Raw genomic sequence first — 20,651 nt, 5'->3', positions numbered from 1 at the left:
CAATGTTAGAGTTGAATGAGTATGTTCATTTCATTATTATTGACAGTCATGAGCATAACCTAAATAGTTTTCCTCTTTAGCTTGCAGTGAGGTCAAATCCATAATCACTTAACATGGTGTTTTTTATAACATTTTCTATTTTCGTGTACATATGACACCCAAACTGATAGCCTTAAACAAAAGGAGGGGGAGAAAAACACACACACACACACACACACACACACACACACACACACACACACACACACACACACACACACACACACACAGAGTATGTGTTTGAATAGTACAAGTAAAGGTGATTAAAATAAAGGTGATTAAAATAATACTATATTGAATTATTTTGATGGGGACTGGGGAGTGGTCCCCAGACTCCCCACCCAGACGTCTCTTGACCACTTTGTGCATTGTGAAACTCAGCCTAGAAGGTACATTGACATACAATCATGGATTTTAAACAATGTTGAGAAATTAGTTTTACTACCTCCACAAACAACACTGCCATCGTAGTCCCTTTACATAGCCTACACATGTATAACATGCACACACATCATACAATTTGAGTATAAGCGTGGCACATATACTATTTGTAAATTGTGTCTTGTTTGACATACCGTATGCATGTAGTTGTATTAAAAAATGGTCAATTGAGAGCAATCTTATTTTGTATCTGTTTTTTCAATGGTACCATTGAAAAAACAAAACAGATAAAAAATAAGATTGCTCTCAATTGACCATTTTTGAATAATTGCAAGTGTGAAATGAGCTGAAAAAAGTCAGGTTTCATACAATTAATAAAAACTAAATAAAACAAGAGCTTATTGAATGACCACAGTGTCCTCTCATAAGTTACCATGCCACTGGCCAGTTGTGTTTGCAGACACTGGACAATGTTGACTTTATGACAAAACACTTTGACACAGATTACTTGTTTTACTTGTATTACATTGCCAGACAGATCCCCTTGCTTTGCAGTTAATATTTGTCAGGGTAATTTATGTTTGACACTATTTTAAAAGAAAAATGACAGAGGAAAGTTGGTCAGCAACTCTCCATGTAGTGAGGTCTAAACGTCCCAAAACAAAACTCATGGGTCCCTAGGGCTCTACATGATTTGATTATGAAGTGAAACTACTCTGCTATCTGATCCACGTGTTGTTTCATCTTAAATAATATCATTTGCCTGTGTTTTATTTGCTTTTAGTTGGGGAGAAAACACAACTGTCTCAGTATTCTGCAGCACACAGAGCACAGTGGGTTGAGTCTACATGGTTCTCACACATCCTTTAAGTTCCTCCCCCTGCTCAACGTTCTATACCAGTCTCAGACAAACTTTAGCTCAGTGCATTTGAAACTCCAACCAGAAGAGAATCATGGCAGAAGTCGCCCCGGCTCCAGCTGCCGCCCCGGCCAAAGCAGCCAAGAAGAAGGCAGCACCCCGACCCAAGAAGACCGGCCCCAGCGTCGCTGAGCTTGTCGTCAAGGCCGTGTCCGCCTCCAAGGAGCGGAGCGGTGTGTCCCTGGCTGCGGTCAAGAAAGCTCTGGCCGCCGGCGGCTACGATGTGGAGAAGAACAAGGCTCGCGTCAAGATCGCTATCAAGAGCCTGGTCGCTAAAGGCACTCTGGTTCAGCTCAAAGGAACCGGCGCGTCTGGCTCTTTCAAGATGAACAAGAAGGTAGAAGCAGTAAAGGCAAAGAAGCCTGCTGCTAAGAAAGCCGTCAAAGCAAAGAAGCCTGCTGCTGCCAAGAAGCCTGCAGCGGCTAAGAAGCCCAAGAAGGCGGCAGCAAAGAAGCCCGCAGCCGCCAAGAAATCACCGAAGAAAGCCAAGAAGCCCGCCGCAAAGAAAGTAGCAGCTAAAAGCCCGAAGAAGGCTACCAAGAGCCCCAAGAAGGTTGCAAAGAAGCCCGCAGCAGCCAAGAAATCTCCAGCAAAGAAGGTTGCCAAACCCAAAGCGGCAAAAAAGGCGGCACCCAAAAAGAAGTAAATTATCAGTTCCATGTACATTTACACCCACAAAGGCTCTTTTAAGAGCCAACCACATTGTTTTATAAGAGTATCCTCACGTATGCATATACACCACTGATTAAATACTAAAACATTTCCGTAGCTAGCCTGGGTTATAATCCAGCCACTTTGATCCAACCACTTCCAGTCCTTTTTTTCCTCGCATGCTTTAAACTATAACAACTGTTATTTATTGCCCTGGCGTTGTGGGTCAACTTCAAAATTACACGAATAGTAGCCTACCATTACACGAACCCGAACCCTAATCCTCATATAGGCATTTGATATACATATACATCATATTACGATGTAGATAAGAGGAGTTTACTATCAATATAGTGCTGACCAAAAGCGAACAAGGGGAAGGGGTGTGTATGCGCGCGCGCGTGTGTGTGCGCTGCTGCTCTGCCTGTCCTCCCTTACGTCCTCAGAAAGCACAAAAAGATTTGAGCCTAAGTTAGGAGACAGGAATATCAGCAACACAGTAAACAGTAACATAATATGGTATATATACATATCATTCCCACCATGTTTTAAATAGATAGATAGATAGATAGATTGTATGAATAAACAGATCTACTTGACTATTGAAATGGTTTGATGGAATTAGCAAATAGGGTATTGGGTATTCTTTGTTAAAACGATTTAAATCTCCATTACTTTGTAGTGCTAAATCATTGTTCGTTTTTTATTTGCGTCACCATTTACTGTGTCATCGAGCGGCTCCGCCCCTTGTGCTCAGATCCACCGGGAAATACTCGCTCGCGTCTCTGACTGAGGCGCCGTCAATCTCTGGTTGGTCAGGAACCTCCTTCTCTGAGGAGGAGCCACACTTCACCGTTACAGATGTTTCTGATTTGTGGGGAGCACTATACGTCACTGTTACGACTTTTCTGATTGGAGGGGAGCTCTCAGAGTCCTTCTCTCCAATAGACGACTCTGAAAACTCAACTCCGCCCACTTGAAAATGTTATAAATAGTGCTGTATTACTCTTTTCCAGCACATTTCTTCTACGCTCATCTCAAACAACCAAACTACAAAAATGTCAGGGAGAGGTAAGACCGGCGGAAAGGCGAGGGCTAAGGCCAAGACCCGCTCATCCCGTGCCGGGCTCCAGTTCCCCGTGGGTCGTGTCCACAGGCTGCTGCGTAAAGGCAACTATGGCCAGCGTGTGGGTGCCGGCGCCCCCGTCTATCTGGCGGCTGTGCTCGAGTACCTGACCGCTGAGATCCTGGAGTTGGCTGGAAACGCTGCCAGGGACAACAAGAAGACTCGTATCATCCCCCGTCACCTCCAGCTGGCCGTCCGCAACGACGAGGAGCTCAACAAGCTGCTGGGTGGAGTGACCATCGCTCAGGGCGGTGTGCTGCCCAACATCCAGGCTGTTCTGCTGCCCAAGAAGACCGAGAAAGCCGCCAAGAAATAAATCGCTTCAATCCTTTGACAAACCCCACAAAGGCTCTTTTAAGAGCCACCCACTGTTTCAATTTAAAGATTAATTATATTCCCATTTCTTTAAAATTATCATATTGTTATGTTTAAGCAATGTGCCTTATGTCCATAATGAAAGCTGATAGGTCTACTTATTTGAAGACTGAAACACATTCGTGTTAAATTACAATATAAAGAAGATATGCCTTTTCAGTCAACAATACATTATAACAGCTTTTTACGAGATTGTATTCATTGACATAAACATAATTTGGTGGAAAGTGGAAACTAGTTTTCCATTGTGTTACAGCCAGTGTGTTCTAGGGAGAGTGGCGTCCCTAAAGAAGGAGGTTCCTGACCGCTGACCAATCACAGAATGACGGCGTCTCGCAGACACTGATAAAAAGCGGCAGTTTGCGCTGTTCTTACATTCTACACTCAACGTTGTTAGAAGAAGCCATGGCAAGAACCAAGCAGACTGCTCGCAAATCCACCGGCGGCAAAGCGCCCAGAAAGCAGCTCGCCACCAAGGCAGCTCGTAAGAGCGCGCCGGCAACCGGTGGAGTGAAGAAGCCTCACCGTTACCGCCCTGGTACAGTGGCTCTGAGGGAGATCCGTCGCTACCAGAAATCCACCGAGCTGCTGATCCGCAAGCTGCCCTTCCAGCGCCTGGTGAGGGAGATCGCCCAGGACTTCAAGACCGACCTGCGCTTCCAGAGCTCCGCCGTCATGGCTCTGCAGGAGTCAGCCGAGGCTTATCTGGTCGGTCTGTTTGAAGACACCAACCTGTGCGCCATCCACGCCAAGAGGGTGACCATCATGCCCAAAGACATCCAGCTGGCCCGTCGCATCCGTGGAGAACGTGCTTAAACCTTTGTCCATGTCCAAACCCCAAAACGGCTCTTTAAAGAGCCACCCACCAACTTATTTAAAGAGCGATTTTCTACTACGTGATAAGATTTAGATTATTCATTTTCACGGTAAGGCTAAATCAAATTGCCCATAGAAACTATGCGCGTGCATAGACTGGTAGCCTACACCAACTTGTCAGTATACTAGCTGCTTTTAAAAAGGCATGGAGTGCTGCACTGAAGTGTGAAATGAGTTTGAACAGTGATTGTGCTTTTTTTGTAGTTGTAAGGCAAATGAGATCTGTTCACGTGGTTAACATGCATAGGGCATACAAATGACTAGACAATACATTTCAAAATGCTGCTAATGCCACTGGTTGTGTGGTGGAAATACTTGTTTCCAGAGTGAAATGCATGTGAATGGGCGCAGCTGTCTCCGCCCACACAGGGAGGTCTGCATGTCCTCATCCTCAGAACAGAACACACATAATATATTATGTCTTTTTAGTACACTTGCATTTGAGAGAGTGTTTTCTACTGGTGATTCAGTCAGAGTGTATCAAAGGGTGCGTTCGGAAATGCGCACCGGGTGTGGTAGAGCGCTCGTTTTATGGTTAGATATCACAGTTATTGTCCACGACATTGCAAGCGGCGCGAAGGCCAGCGGACCTTGGTCCTGCTCTTCGCCCCCGAGCGCGGCCGGCGGAGCGCCGCGCGAGTTACGAAGCCGTGGTGAATGCAATCGTTATATTAACGCCCGCGCAGTCCGGTAAACGCAGTCCGATAAACGCCCGCGCAGTCCGGTGCGCATTTCCGAACGCACCCTTTGATACACTCGGACTGAAACACCAGAGGAAAACACCATCCCACTTGCATTTAGGTGGACCAGTAGGAAGCTATGGTAAGCAATTTGTAATTCAACAAGGCCAACAGCCATACACTTAAAACATAGGAACAATGGGACTGTATAGACAACATGCCTGGCCACGCCCCCTACTTCCGACCGGAAGCCCTTTTTTGGGCTTGATCGTAGCGCGATTTCCTGTTTACGTTCATCTGATCTGATTCTCCTCTTAACTAATGAGACGGGATTGTTTTACTTTGTAATTTTACTTTGTAACTTATGTTAACAATGTCACTTAATGGCAACACTCATCCACTCTGCTGATAAATAAATGAGTTGTGACGATACACACCCGTTCTGCCGTCATTCAATGTTATGAGTTGGAGGGAAAAAAAAGAGATCTCAATTGAAACAATGCCATAGGCTTTCTTGGGCGTATGCTTTTAGTTGACCTTGTACTAGTGTACTGTCATGAAACTACCTTTTTTCATATGCAAACTTCTTAAAAAATAACGCTATTTAAATTGTTTCAAAAGCTTTATACCCTGTATATATATATAAAATGTCACAATGCGACATAGCTTTTTACACAATGCTGTACTCCCTCCAACTGCATGTCATATTATATGTTCGCCATTTTAAACTGTTTTTATTTTATTTGACACTTGCTTTGGCAATATATGGGTGGGTGACGTGACGTAACGTTTTCGCTGTCCTCGGTGTCAAACATGTATAAATAAAAAATATATTTGTCAAAAACCTTCTGAATATTGTGCAGGACATTAAGCTTTATGTGAACTTACTCAAGATTAAAACATTTCATTCCTCATTTCTTCAGAATCTTCAACCAAACATGGCAAAACTCATATGGTGTGACTGTCCTGACCTTGTTTCTCAAAGTGGGAACTTGAATAAAACTAAGAAAAAGAATTGCTAAAAATCATTTGAAAATGAATTTAGGCTAAAAAAAATGTCTATTTTGAGCCTATATCTTTTCAAAGTCAAAGCATAATGTTTTCAGTCATTTCTGATCAAAAACATTTTGTCCCCCAACCCAAAATCATTTGGTGTGACACTAGTTTGGAAAAATTAAACAGGCAATTATTTGGACACCTATTGGCTAGAGAGGTCCTTCTTCTGTAAGGCTATTCAGCACTCCCAGCACAACTGCAAGACAGGTGTCTGAGGTGAGTTATGATTTTAACATTTTCATGAAATGCCATCTTGTTGAAACGTTCACAAACTCACCATTCTGGATGTCTTTTGGTGTGACACCTTTTCTTTAAAAAAAGCTTAAGTTATTTGAAGTTTTGGTCATATTTCCATGTAGATCTAGGCTGCTTTGTTATAGCTAGCATGCTGTTAGCATGCTAATGTGTACATAGTAGCCTCAAGGTAAACCTAAATGCAGAAAACAGTAATATGGTGTGACACTTAATCATATGGTGTGACAGGTCTGCTTGTCACGCCATATGACTTGATTGTCACACCATATGATTTATACTGTATTTAACTACAGATATAACAATAAATAACAAAGTTCCATGTTTCTTTTGTACATTTAAACATTTGTTTTAAACAGTTTTACATAAAATGTAATTTAGCTTCATTCAGTGATACTTCAAATTCATCAGACAGAGCAGAAACCCCTTCACAGAAACCTTAACATATTGTTTCAATCTAAACAATATTTTCTCTTTGTCTTAAACTATACATTCCATTTTCTTTTGTCAGCTGGAAAATGACAAGTGCTGAGAGAACGAGAAAGTACAGGGAGAAACTAAACAATGACCCAGCAAGGAGAGAGGAGCCAAAGGGGCGAGACTGCATTTTCTAAGAAGAGCAGGAGGTTGTCTGTGGCATAGCAGAACCACAACAAGGCAGCCGGTTTGCTACCCTCACCAAATACGACTGGCTGATGTACAATACAGTCTAAATGTATAATCTAATCTGATCTAATACTTTTGTACTTTCACTCACTGGACTGGACAGTGGACAGTGTTAAGGTAGGACCCGAGACAAAACTAGCGAAAATAGCTGATCTACAAGCGCTCAACACGTTGTGCTTGTAGATCAGCTATTTTTGGAGTTGCGCAACCCAGCACTCTTTAGCTAGTGGAGATGTGGTGTAATGTCATGATTCCTAATTACATTTGTTCAACACAAAATGCTGTGTTCAAGTTCAGGAGACTTCGGAAAAAAGCAATTTACCTGAATGCTGAGTTCTGTTTCCACTAATTGGTGTTAATAAAATGTTGCCTTGGCTCCAAGTGTGGCTATGCGCCTTATTGTCTCTTTAGGATCCTTCTGCCGTGGGCCGGCAGAAGACTTAGGTGTGTGTAGCATTCCTGTGCACATCCTCATCATCCATCTACTACTACAATTCTTTCTTATCCCATGTTAAAGCCCTACAATAATATCCTGTTCAGAAATATTAAGGCCATGTTATCCTGGGTAATTGTTTAATCAATCAGTAAAGTTCAGTACTCACTAATAGGTAGGTTAAACACAGTTTGTTTTGACACATGAAGATATGATCATACGGTGTGACACTAAATCATTTGGTGTGACATTCCAAATAGTGAAAAATCATACCTTTATTAATGATTAAACCAAAAAAATGTTTATGCATTACATAGAGAATATTATCAGGAAGAGTCACAAATATTTGTGTAATTTTAGAGAAAGTTTTGACAGAATACATTTAAAATATGTTGTAAGATCATGAACATGGGCCTCACACAGAGTGTCGATTATGAAAAAAACATACAGATATAATTAATTTTCAAAAAACTATAGTGGATCACTGGTTAGTTATGATAAAGGACTTTGATAAAGTGAGTAACTTAAGAAAGATGTACTCCATTTTCATTTTATGAACAATTATTTTCATGTCACACCATATGACGATTTTAGGCACAAGTACAACAAACTGCTGAATAAAGTCTGATTCCAATAAAATATCTAAAAACAGAATGTATTTCCATAAGGTTGAGAGTGAGTAGAACAAAAGTAAATAACTTTTATGCCTGCAATTTAAAGTTTTTTTAAAAACACATTTTTTGGGGCGTCACGTCACTGACCCACAAACATGTCTTCTCATGCCAATAAAGCTCCTTTGAATTGAATTGATATAGGCCTACAAATAAACAGATTTGTGTATTTGAAAGCAAGCATTGAACCTAATCAGTATTTCATGGAAGCGAATGTTGTATGATTCTAGCTAGCAAACCTTTTCCCTTCAGAACGCTGGTTGATCATGTCAAACGTCATCTTCTCCATTCTCCACTCTTCTGGGATGTCACCATGAAGTCACAGTTGGCTTGTGTTGTGTGATATGCATTAATGTTTTTACAAATAGGCCTGTCAACAACTCAACCCACTCCAGAATAGACATAATACACATTAGCCCACCTATTATGTGCATCCTATGCTGTGTTCATTTCACTATATCACTGTAAATCATCGATTTAATCCTAATCAAGGCAATATAAATATCCATTCATATTTAATGCTCATTTAATCATTAAATCCTAAACTGTCACGTCAAAACAATGAATACATTTGGCTTTAATAGATACAAAAACAAACTGGATTAATTGAAAATGACAAGTGTTTAAAAGCATTCCTTCAAAGCATCATTGGGAACATTCCTTATCTCAATAACACAATATACAGTACAACATTTGAAACCCTCAACAGTTAAAAAAAAGGCATGGACAAGTCAAAGAAAAGTGTGTATAAATATTTTATTGCAATAAATATGATGAGGAGATCTCGACCCTCACATCTGGCTTCATTGGTCCTGCATGGACGTACAGTACAGGTCTGAAAGACAGAAAACAATTGCATTCACAGATACAACACAACAGCGAAGAGCTTTTATTTCAATTATAATCAATGTTGTGTTGTCACAAGTGAAAATAACTTTTACTTAGTTGTAACAAGAGTAGTAGTCACCATACAGTAAAAGATCGTAGCTAACAATGCTAATTAGCTAGCATGAGAGTTTTACCTTGTTGTTGTTGTTGTTGTTGTTGTTGTTGTGAGTCGTGCTGCTTCTCTGGGGAGTTTGCTGAGTTTAGGATATGTTAAGGATGTCATCAATACTATTAACTGGTGTAGATAGAATAAAAACATCGAAGATAGCGGTGGCTTGCATATCAAGAGACCATGACCGCACCGCACCATCTAGCTGACAGCTGGAAAAAAAAACCTCCGTTGGTTTAACCCTTTCAGTTCATTGTCATAATCTTTTACTGCAGCGCTGGGCAGTGTTGCCAAAATTTGTGAGAGAAATAAGCGAAACAAGCCAACTCTTGCAATATAAATAAGCAAAAAAACAAGATAGTTTAGGTAAATAAATTGACTTGGCAACACGTTTATATGCATGCCTGACAGAGAGAACCCGGAAGTTCCCTTTCGACTTGGGGGCGGGGCCTCCCTCCTGCAATCGGCCAGGAATGTTGTCTATATCCTGTGTGTGTGTGTGTGTGTGTGTGTGTGTGTGTGTGTGTGTGTGTGTGTGTGTGTGTGTGTGTGTGACTGTGTGTGTGAAACTGTTTGTGACTGACTGTGTTGGGCACTAGTAATTCAGTCCCACTTTTCTCCCCTTGTGACTGTGTGACACCCCTGACCTTGCGTAATTACTAAATACCAACAGTACTATGGACACATCTCCAGTTACATGATTAACTCAACATACACAGATACGCATAATGTTATTAAAGGTCTATGAATGCAAACACACTTTTCGAAGTAGACAAAGTAACATGTTCCCGATGTAAATATTTTACATGCACATTAACATGTTAGGACTTCATTCCCCCCAGTCATTAGCTTTAATCCTTTTACACAATTGAATTATATATTGAGAGGTTTGGTGATCCATTAAATTACTTCCATTGACTATTACATATTATTACAAACATTGAAATATGTAATAGTTACTATAGTTGTATAAGCCATTGCACTGGTTTTGTTTGTTGTATTGTTGCTATTATTTTCATTATTATAGTATTTTCATTATTATATTTGTGATATTCAGTATTATTTGGCATTATTATTTGTATTAGTTTGATAGGTAATGTACTAGTTTGTACACCAAGGGCAGGCCTAATTGATTGACTGGTATGGCATAAGTAGGCCTGGGTAATGAGGGGAGGACATGCACCTGGGTGGACAAGTGTTTTTGCAGAACAGAGCTACCAGAGACAGAGCACAATGCCAATAGGAGAAGCCATTGTTTGTACATATGCACTCTGTGGAGCAAGATAAGTAAAATATGCAAGCTAAATATGAAGCTGTGGACATTGCTTTCTAACTAAACTAAACTAAAGGTCTGGGTGCATCAGTGGGTTTGGAGGAGGTTTGTTTGGAGCCAACAAAACTGCACTTTCACTAGTAGTAGAAATATGATACGTCTAATGTTATTGCAGATCATGCAGAACTTGTTGAAAGGGTTAAGTTGAATTATTTGGTACAAAGGTTAAATTCCTCCATATATTAAATTGTTCTGCTATGTGCTGTATCCTACTACCACCATCTGGACAATACATTACATGGGGTTGTATTTAAACCTAAATGGGAAGGATCGTAAAATGAGAATTACTGACCACCCAGTTACTATGAAATACAGCATAGTAGATAGAGAAACAGACCACCCTGAAATGATGCCAAGGATACCACGTTCAATCAATCATAAGACAGTCAAGTTGAATTGGAAGTGATGAGACAAATAACTAGGTGGGAGCATTTCATAACGAAGCACTGGGTGCCCATGTGGGTGCCCACTGCCTAGCCATGGCTGTCCTGATCATTTTGATACATGACCTGCAGGCTGAGGTTAATCACTGTGTGTATGGTAATGAGAGGGAGCAGGTTAGTAAAACAGGACAGGATGAGTGAGTGGATAACTCATTTGTGATGGACTGTACAGACCCGTGATAGTGATGCTGAGCTGTTGATACCAAACAACACTGCTGGACAGGCAACAGCTGTAAGGTGGAATCACTATATAACTTCAACCACTTAAGTAATTTTATGTGTTTATTATTTTAGCCTATTTTTAAATTCATACAGTGGTGATGTGATAAAGTGGTGTTGTGAGCTTGTAATAACACCTTTATGTTGAACATTTGAAGGGCGATCTGCAGCAAAAGTAGTTTATATAGCATCACAATCATTTTAGCCTTTATTTTTATTTTCCTTGTATATGTCGGCTTTTCAAAAATGTAGATCTACAAGCTCACACTTGCACAACTGCTATTTGTGCGATACTTTGAAAACAAGAAGTCAAATTAGTATATATTAATAGGTAAATCTACTCTTCTGGTGGTCTCTATGGTCTGTCTGTCAGTCGGTCCATCATGTCACACTTTTCCCCTACTTATATCTCTGCCACTGTTACAGAAAAATGTTTTGCACACACGCACGCACACACACACACACACACACACACACACACACACACACACACACACACACACACACACACACACACACACACTCCTTGGCTGCAAAACCACAACATCCACCCCTCATTTCTCACATTTTAGGGGTCTTGGAATATATATTTTGTTTCCACCATTTTGTTTTACTCCATAATTCACGTTTGTTTTGTCTGCTTTGGGATCATCTACTTAACAGTGGCAGTGTGAGAGAGAGGATTTTTCTCTAAAAAATATATATATATTAAGGTATAGTCAGTTTGATAGAAATATTATTTGTAAACAACAACACCTTCTATTCCCCTATGATATACATTAATCCATCACACAGAAATAAGTTTACTGGGGAGAGAGTACAGGTACAGTACAGAAATAATGGTTCAATGGAATTGTGCTCTCTCTGACAAGTGATGTTTTGACATGAGTATGGTCATTTGGTCAGTCAGTGGATGACGTTTCAACAGTTCATAGGATATGTTTCTTGTCCACAAATGACAAGACAAAGAGTCCATATACAGTAGCAAAGAGTTCATAGGTTCCTGAAGAGATGTCCTTCGATGGTGTCTGCATGACACCAGGCTCATTGTTTTGGTACAGGCTCCATGGCAGTAGATAAGGCTTCATTTCTACCAGACAGAAGCCTGGCCTTGTGGGTACTGTACATGACATGGCACAGTCACAAGCTGTGGGGTCAGGTGGTCAGTTATACCTAAATACCTAACAAAGTTAAATTAAGTCCCCTCACACATATACAAATGACACCCTGCACATAATTATACATTAATTTAAACTCCTAACTCTGACTGGGGTGGAAATCAGAGTCTTATGATCATCACTACATCCTGACGTGAATGAAAATATTCACAGAAAATGGTTATACGTAAAGCTATTGACAATCAACATCAGTTGGAAATATTTCATTTCTATGTAATAATTAAACCTAATGTTGATATGGCAAACTGTTCATCAAGAAAATAAAAACAAGGTCAAAATGGTTGCTGGTTAATTGTCAGCACAATAATAAATAGTATTGATATAGTACCATTAAACACATAAGGTTTACATTACTCATATCCAACACTTATTGTGTTGGACTTGAGCTTAATATGGTTGACAGGATGAAGTATTAATGTCAATAATACTGAAACAGGAGTTGTTCAAATCAGCAAAATTCTCTACAATAATTTTCTACATAATGGGGTCTTCAACAGTGTGTCCCAGACCCCTATAGGGGGTCCACAGAGTTACTACAGGGGGTCTGCCAAATCGTTTGTGTGATATTAGACAAAGATAGCAAATCTATAATCTCACAACACCTTGCACTGCGAGGGTGTTATGTTATACACATATGCCATTATAGTGTTTATATATATTTGGTAGTTTTATATATTATGATGAAAATGGATAAGAATGTCAAGATCTTCCTGACAACCCAGAGAGGTTTGACATTCCATGTGACCTGTCTGAATTTAGACTAATAAACAAATCGGATGTGGCACATATTTGATTCAGGCTGGGTTATACTCCAACATAGGGTGACCAGAAGTCCCGACAGGTATCTCTCTAAAACACTAATATGTTCCGGTTTTCAACTTTCAGGGATGGATTAGCCATTGCGCAGGTGGGGCCGATGCCAGGGGCCCTTGGGGGAACTGGGCCGCGTGGTCATCGACAATTTACAAAAATGTAATGTATACGTTAATTAAAAATCAAATGTGTGAGCAACTTGTAAGGCATACACGGGTGGGGCGTGCATTTTCAACAGGTATTGTTCTGGAGTTGCATCGTTACAGAGTAGGCCGGTGCAGCAGTGCAAGACAATGAACTCCCTTCTGGGACTTTAGATATTCATAGTCATGGAATGAGCCACTTCTGTAAAAATCTCTGAATCATTCATGACACATCATCCATCTTTAAGTAAGTGTGAATGTGTAGATCTAATTAGCATGTCTATCAGTGTCTTCTCAAAGTGGAGAGTGGGGGTTGAAGGGGTCTCCAGCATCTGGGGGAAAAGTTCAGAATATATTTAAATAACTGTAATCAAATGACAGAGTTAGTAGAATTGTGCTCATCATCATGTATACAGTAAAATCCTCATTTTTATTTTATACAAGTCCGGGAGCCGTGGGGGTGAACGTGGAATCGGCTGATAAAGTTTTTTTCTCAACTGATTCTTGTAGCTTGGGGTCACCTCTTAAGGATTCAAGATGATGACCAGTGATATCCATTGAGCATTTTTTTATTATTAATAATAAAAAATGCTCAATGGATATCGCTGGTCATCGTCTTGAATCCTTAAGAGGTGACCCCAAGCTACAAGAATCAGTTGAGAAAAAAACTTTATCAGCCGATTCCACGTTCAGCCAAAAATCACCATTTGGCTCCCGGACTATAACGCTGAGAGAGTTTAATTATGTGGCTGACTGGCCTGAAAACCATTCATAAAAATCATAGTTTATTTCAGAGTGGAGATTTCCAGAGCATGTTCAGTATTGTATGATTCATTTGAGTTGGTCATTCCTCACTCAGCGCATATATCAATCAATAATATTTGTCTAACAAAATTAACACCACTACTGTCTGTTATGGCATTCCAACATATTTTGTTGCCATATGGTGAGTTAGTCCATATATGTAAGTTTGTATATTGTTAATTTAGCGACTAATCCACTCTGGGGGGATATAATTGAAATATAGATTTACTGTAGAAACTGTGAGAACCTTTTACACTGTTGTCCCTGTGGTTAGACACTCAGTTTGGAGTAAATTCAACCACTGATGAAAGTCTTTAAGATACAACTGTTCAACATAAAATTTTAAAAAAAAAACAATGTTGTAATTTTTACCACTTTTGAGAAGAAAGACAATGACAATTGTAGAAACACTGTATACACAAAGTAATTACCTTTAAACACTTTTTTTGGGGAAATGTATAGATTTGTAGAAACACTGCAAACCTTTACACACACACACACACACACGCACGCACGCACGCACGCACGCACACACACACACACACACACACACACACACACACACACACACACACACACACACACACTCACATTTTATTGCTTTATGTGTGTCTCTTTGCATGTCATGTATGCCCTAGAGCATCAGCCTCTTACAGTATGGGTTTTGTCAGAATTGTTTATCATACAATATCACATATTTTATTATGATGTAGTGATTGTATTTACCATAACCATCAGTTTGAGAGATCATTATCAGTGGTGGAAAAAGTACTCACATTTTGTACTTAAGTAAAAGTATCAATACTGCACTGCAGATGTACTCTGTTGCAAGTAAATGTCCAGAATTCAAAATGTACTTGAGTAAAAGTGTGAAAGTATTGGCATCAATAAGTACTTAAAGTACCAAAAGTAAAAGTACAAAATGTTTGAAAATAGCCGAAAATATCTACAAGCTCACATCGCGACGCGTTGTGAGCTTGTAGATCGCCTATTTTCAAATGGCCACCGTATCAAATCAGGCTTAAGTGGTTTATGTATGTTTTATACTATTGTAATTTAGACCTGCAAAGTAACTAGTAACTAAAGTTTTCAAATACATGTAGTGGAGTAAAAGTACAATATTTGCCTCTGAAATGCGGTGGAGTAGAAGTAAAAGTATTGGAAATACTCAAGTAAAGTACAAATACCTCAAAACTGTACTTAAGTACAGTACTTAAGTAAAAGTACTTAGTTACTTTACACCACATTGTTAATCAGCTGTGGTGTGTGTCAAAGCTCCACCCCCTGCCGGACTCATCAGAGAGAATAAAAGCTTCAGCTATTCGGACCAAACACACAACTTCCAGTGAGGGAAGACAGACTGTCTTTCCATCCACAGCTACAGGAGGGAATACTGACCCAGACCACGGGACCACTTTCAGCAGAACAGACTTGAAGAAGAACCACAAGTCAACTTTCTAGATTAGGAAGTGTTACCACCACTGACCGGCTGGCTGTTTTTTTTTGTTGCTTTGAGCAGAGACTGTTTGTGGCTTTCATTCAAAATGGCTTCCAAGTCATCTCTTTCAGAAGAGGATTTTTCCTGTCCTGTTTGTCATGACATCTTTAAAGATCCTGTTCTCCTGCCGTGTAGCCACAGCTTCTGCAAAGCCTGTGTGCGGAAATGGTGGAGAGAGAAGAAAATAACGGAATGTCCAGTTTGTAAGAAAACATCCTCAACGGACGATCCACCCTGTAACCTGGCTCTGAGGAACCTGTGTGAGGCCTTCACACAGGGTAGCAGAGCCTGTGCCCCCTCGCGCCGCCCTGCAATGTCAGCCCAGCAGGAGAGACACCAGAGACCTTCAAAACGTCAGAGAACTTCATCAGGGTCTGGCGATCTCTGCAGTCTCCACTCTGAGGAGCTCAAGCTCTTCTGTCTGGAATGTCAACAGCCAGTGTGCAATGTGTGTCTTCATTCAGAAAAACACACAAACCACAGTTACAGACCCATCGATGAAGCTGCACTGGACCACAAGGATGTAATCCAGGAATCGCTGAAGCCTTTAAGGGAGAAACTGAAGACATTCAATGCATTTAAAACTAAATGTGTCAAGAACACAGCAAAATGCATCAAGCGCCAGGGCCAGGACACAGTGAGGCTGATTAGGGAACAGTTTAGGAGCCTCCATCTGTTCCTTCGTGAAGAAGAGGAGGCTAGGATCACTGCAGTGAGAGCAGAAGAGCAGCAGAAGAGTCAGATGTTGAAGGAGAAGATTGAGGGTCTTAACAGAGATATATCAACCCTTTCACACACAATCGGAGCCATAGAGGAGGAGCTGAGAGCTGAACACATCTCTTTCCTTCAGAACTACAAGACTACAATGGAAAGAGCCCAGTTCACATTGGAGGACCCGCGGGACTACGCATGGGAGCTGTTAGACGTGGCCAAACACCTGGGCAACCTGACCTTCAGAGTCTGGGAAAAGATGAAGGACATTGTCTCCTACCATCCTGTCATTCTGGACCCCTGCACTGTCTATGAAAGACTCGTCCTGTCTGATGATATGACCACTCTGAGATATGATCCAGAGATCCAGAATCCCTTCACAGAGTTTGAACACATGGTTGTCCAGGCATCAGAGCGCTTTGACTCAGGGATTCACAGCTGGGATGTGGAGGTTGGAGACAATACAAACTGGGATGTGGGTGTGTCTGAAGAGTTCCGCGAGGACACAGACGACATGCCACGTCTATCTTGGAGAATGGAGTTCGATGAAGGTACATACAGTGTAGCCTGCACACCAGGGCCATTCACTGAGATCTCATTGAAGCAGAAACCTCAGAAGATCAGGGTCAAGCTGGACTGGAACAGAGGAAAGCTGTCGTTCTCTGACCCTGACACCAACACACACATACACACCTTCACACACACGTTCACCAACAAACTTGTTCCATACATCCACACATTTGAAACTCTCCCTCTGACGATGTTACCACGGAAGGTCAGTATAACTGTGGAACATCATGATGATGATTATTAGGCGATGGTAGGAAATGAGAACAATGATTAATCATTTAGTACCGTTTAGTTTTTTAAGTTGTCACTCTTCATTTTCACATGTGATTTGTCATATACATTAACCATTAGTAGTGTTTAAATGTGAATATTACTCAGGTTTCGTATAATCTATATAATTGTGTTTGTTGTGCTTGTAGATCTGCTGTTTTCACTACTGTTGTGCGAGTGTGACAGCCTTGTATGATGAAGCAGGGCTTTACTTTGCGAAGAAACGTACACATTTGAAACTTGGAGATACAAGGTTTCTTTGCGACAGTGATGATATTTACACACCCGTATTATGTTGGTGTGCCCATGGATTCTTGGGACATGAAAAGTGTGCACATGCAGAAAAAAGGTTGAGAAACACTGCAACACTCTGATCAGTGATGTCAACATGTCCATGATGATGATGATGACGATGATGGCATGTTGTTATGATCATACTGTATCTGTTTTGTTGAAAATAAAACTTTTGACTTGGCTACTTTAAAGTGTCTATTTAGTCCTACTTTCAATCAATTTCTATATGCAGCTTCCTCATACAATATAATAATCACTGTAACATTTTGCAAGGAAGGTTCTATCTATCTATCTATCTATCTATCTATCTATCTATCTATCTATCTATCTATCTGATGTCACACTAACACAATCCCTTTTATGCCCATATATGGAGTTCCCTGATGTCATCAATATCTAACAGGACTTCATATGGGAATGCCCATATATGGAGGCCACATCGGCCACATACCACACTAACAGAAACCAAATATGGCCAAGACAGATGTCCAAGACAGTCCATATCTGTGTGGCTGTTTCTACAGACAGGGATCTCCATGTATGGGCATGAAAGGGTATGATGCCAGATGTCACATAGACATCATAGGACTTTCACATAACAAATAATTGAGTAAGCATGTTTGGGTATATCTCCATATACCATACATGGATCTCCATATGGGTACCAGGGATCTCCATATATGGGTAACTGGTCCTGGCCAGATGGCCACAAATTGGCGAGTGTCGCCCTGAGGTGTCTTACTAGTTTATACTGTATTATGGAATGATATATAAAAAAAAAAAAGTTTGTTACAACTGAATTTGTCTAGTGCCCGGTGGGTTGTGTAAGAGGCGTCGATCTCTGGAAACTGTCAGCGTCACAGTCACAGAGTAGCAGCACTGACCATCCCTACAAGTAATGTTGTGATGATGTGGAGTCTGCATTATACATTGACAAGAGAATTATTCTGCCTGCCTTTTCTCCTTCATTTTGACATTAGTGATACTGCTGCTAAAGATGCTGCTAAATACAACTTTTATTTTGTAACTGGTGTTGTATATTTGTGCTGAACTGTGGGGGTATATTATATACTGTACTTGTTAAGTGTGCATTCTGCTCCCTTTGCAAGTTTCTTTTTAGTCACACGCTGCAATGATGAAGCGATCACACGGTACAATTGAGGTATATTTAGCAGGGGCAAAGTACCCTGGGGGCTGGCATGAAGTCCCACTCTGCATAGAGATGCAGGGTGAGTCCAGTAAGTGGGCTGCACACTGATGAAGTGATCACTCAGGGGACCACTTCACGCAGTGGTACAATAGAGCTATTCACATTTAACATGGGCAAAGTACCCTGGTGGCTGGTGTGAAGTCCCACCCTGCTTTAGTAAGTGGGCTGGCCAGTGCCACACATACATATACAGTATATCGCTAAAATGTGAAATGTTTTGATGGGTTAACAGTGTAGGCTACAGTAGTAGTAGTAGTCTAGTAGTAGTATGAACCCCCTAAGGTGTTGGTTCTCAAAGTGGGGTCTAGGGACCCAAAGAGGTCCTTGAGGAAGGTCCAGGGGGTCCCCAGCTAAATCACAATCAGGAACCAAATGGACCCTTTAATAACTCAGACCCCTTTTACAATATAGATTGGGGTCTCAGAAATGCCATGCATTAATGGGGGTTGTGTAAAATTGTAACATTAAAATGGTTGAGAATAACTGCTAAATTCCGTTTTTCAAATGGGGGTCCGCAAGTGTCGATTTATGTGTCCTTCACATGAAAAGGTTTGAGAACCACTGCCACATTTTAATGTCATTCCATCAGTATTTAATTGACCACGTTTAAAACAATATTTGGTTTTGAAATAAAAATCCTCTCTCACACTTCTGTCTAGTGATCACCATCGCCCTGTGCCAATGTTGGCACCCTTGTCTAAGGTTGCCTATACCCTATAACCACTTTGAATGTTACAAGAATGTAACTTTATAAGAACCACTCCACGTCTATGATTAATTCATAAAAAAAAATACAATAGGCTATATTTCTATTTTCTTCAACAATAGATTTAAACCTTTAACGAGGTTAAATGTTAATACACCAAATAAAGCTGATCAAAACCAACCAGATTTAAATTCTAATCAGATGCAGAGGGGTGGTCGTGGTCTAGACCTTTTTACATCCTGATCAAAAAACAGATCAGATTGATCTCACCACATGTAAACACTTATCCAAAACCTTCAATCAGGTTTATTATTGTAATCAGATTGGAAGAAAGGTGGCCATGTAAACGTGGCTACTGTAGCACAATAGACAACATGCCCAAATGTGCTCTGTATAATGTGAAAAATACCAAGCAAGTAGACTAATAACTCTAAAACAATCTAGCACAATCATAGACAACATGCACAAAAGCGCTCTGTAATTGCTTCTGATCTATGTATCATTGTTTTCACAGACCATTTAACCATTATGTGATTAATTTCCTGTTTTAACATATCTTACAAGCTCACACAGGTTGTGAACTTTAAAACAAATGTTAATAATTTAGCAAATACCACAGGGTCTGTGGCGAAATATTTCTATGTGGGGGTCCTTGACATGAAAATGTTTGAAGACCACTAGTAGAAGTTATAGGAGGGGTGTTGCTGGGTAGAGAGGGGAGGGGTTATTGTTGGCTGGGCGGCAGCTTTTGGCAACGCCCAGTGGGAGGGGAGGGGGAGGGGGGGTCTGCCTGTCCTCCCTTACGTCCTCAGAACACGGATATAAAGACAGGGCTCTGAGATCAGCAGGCATTCAGTTTTGTATCTTCACATCGAACTGCTGCAAAATGTCAGGAAGAGGGAAGGGCGGAAAAGGACTCGGAAAAGGAGGCGCCAAGCGGCATCGCAAAGTGCTTCGCGATAACATCCAGGGAATCACCAAGCCCGCTATCCGCCGTCTGGCTCGCCGTGGCGGTGTGAAGCGTATCTCCGGTCTGATCTACGAAGAGACTCGCGGGGTCCTCAAGGTTTTTCTGGAGAATGTGATCCGTGATGCCGTCACCTACACCGAGCACGCCAAGAGGAAGACTGTGACCGCTATGGATGTTGTCTATGCTCTGAAGAGACAGGGACGCACTCTGTACGGCTTCGGAGGTTAATAATACTGACTTGATCTACCAACAACCCAAAGGCTCTTTTAAGAGCCGCCCACAATTTCTATACGGAGTTCATTCCATATTGTTTATTTATTGAAGTGGTATGTTAATTTATTAGTGAAGCCGTAGCAAACGGGACACA

The 20,651-nt window shown here is 40.9% G+C and overlaps 5 protein-coding genes across 5 annotated transcripts; all 5 read left to right on the top strand.

Annotated features, from left to right (window-relative positions):
* Nucleotides 1-1,373: 1,373 nt before the first annotated feature.
* Nucleotides 1,374-1,985, top strand: LOC308283912 (histone H1-like; the record flags this gene model as incomplete). The annotated part of the gene is made up of 1 exon (XM_080724427.1): nt 1,374-1,985. One exon carries the CDS (start codon nt 1,374-1,376, stop codon nt 1,983-1,985), a length of 612 nt encoding a protein of 203 aa, XP_080580553.1.
* Nucleotides 1,986-3,048: 1,063 nt separating this feature from the next.
* Nucleotides 3,049-3,432, top strand: LOC308283581 (histone H2A-like; the record flags this gene model as incomplete). Its single annotated transcript, XM_080724020.1, has 1 exon — nt 3,049-3,432. The coding sequence occupies one exon, from the start codon at nt 3,049-3,051 to the stop codon at nt 3,430-3,432; it is 384 nt and encodes a 127-aa protein (XP_080580146.1).
* A 464-nt stretch (nt 3,433-3,896) lies between these two features.
* LOC308284115 (histone H3.2) lies at nt 3,897-4,307 on the top strand (the record flags this gene model as incomplete). The annotated part of the gene is made up of 1 exon (XM_080724652.1): nt 3,897-4,307. One exon carries the CDS (start codon nt 3,897-3,899, stop codon nt 4,305-4,307), a length of 411 nt encoding a protein of 136 aa, XP_080580778.1.
* Nucleotides 4,308-10,934: 6,627 nt separating this feature from the next.
* LOC308283052 (E3 ubiquitin-protein ligase TRIM39-like) lies at nt 10,935-17,078 on the top strand (the record flags this gene model as incomplete). Its single annotated transcript, XM_080723439.1, has 3 exons — nt 10,935-11,035; nt 15,689-16,471; nt 16,583-17,078. 3 exons carry the CDS (start codon nt 10,935-10,937, stop codon nt 17,076-17,078), a joined length of 1,380 nt encoding a protein of 459 aa, XP_080579565.1.
* A 3,122-nt stretch (nt 17,079-20,200) lies between these two features.
* Nucleotides 20,201-20,512, top strand: LOC308283960 (histone H4; the record flags this gene model as incomplete). Its single annotated transcript, XM_080724474.1, has 1 exon — nt 20,201-20,512. One exon carries the CDS (start codon nt 20,201-20,203, stop codon nt 20,510-20,512), a length of 312 nt encoding a protein of 103 aa, XP_080580600.1.
* Nucleotides 20,513-20,651: the final 139 nt, after the last annotated feature.

This window comes from Nannobrachium achirus (genome assembly GCF_963921795.1).
Source record: "Nannobrachium achirus genome assembly, chromosome: 4".
Classification (NCBI taxonomy): Eukaryota; Metazoa; Chordata; class Actinopteri; order Myctophiformes; family Myctophidae; genus Nannobrachium; species Nannobrachium achirus.
The sequence above is the reverse complement of the archived record's forward strand: the minus strand, read 5'-3'. Positions and strand labels throughout refer to the sequence as shown.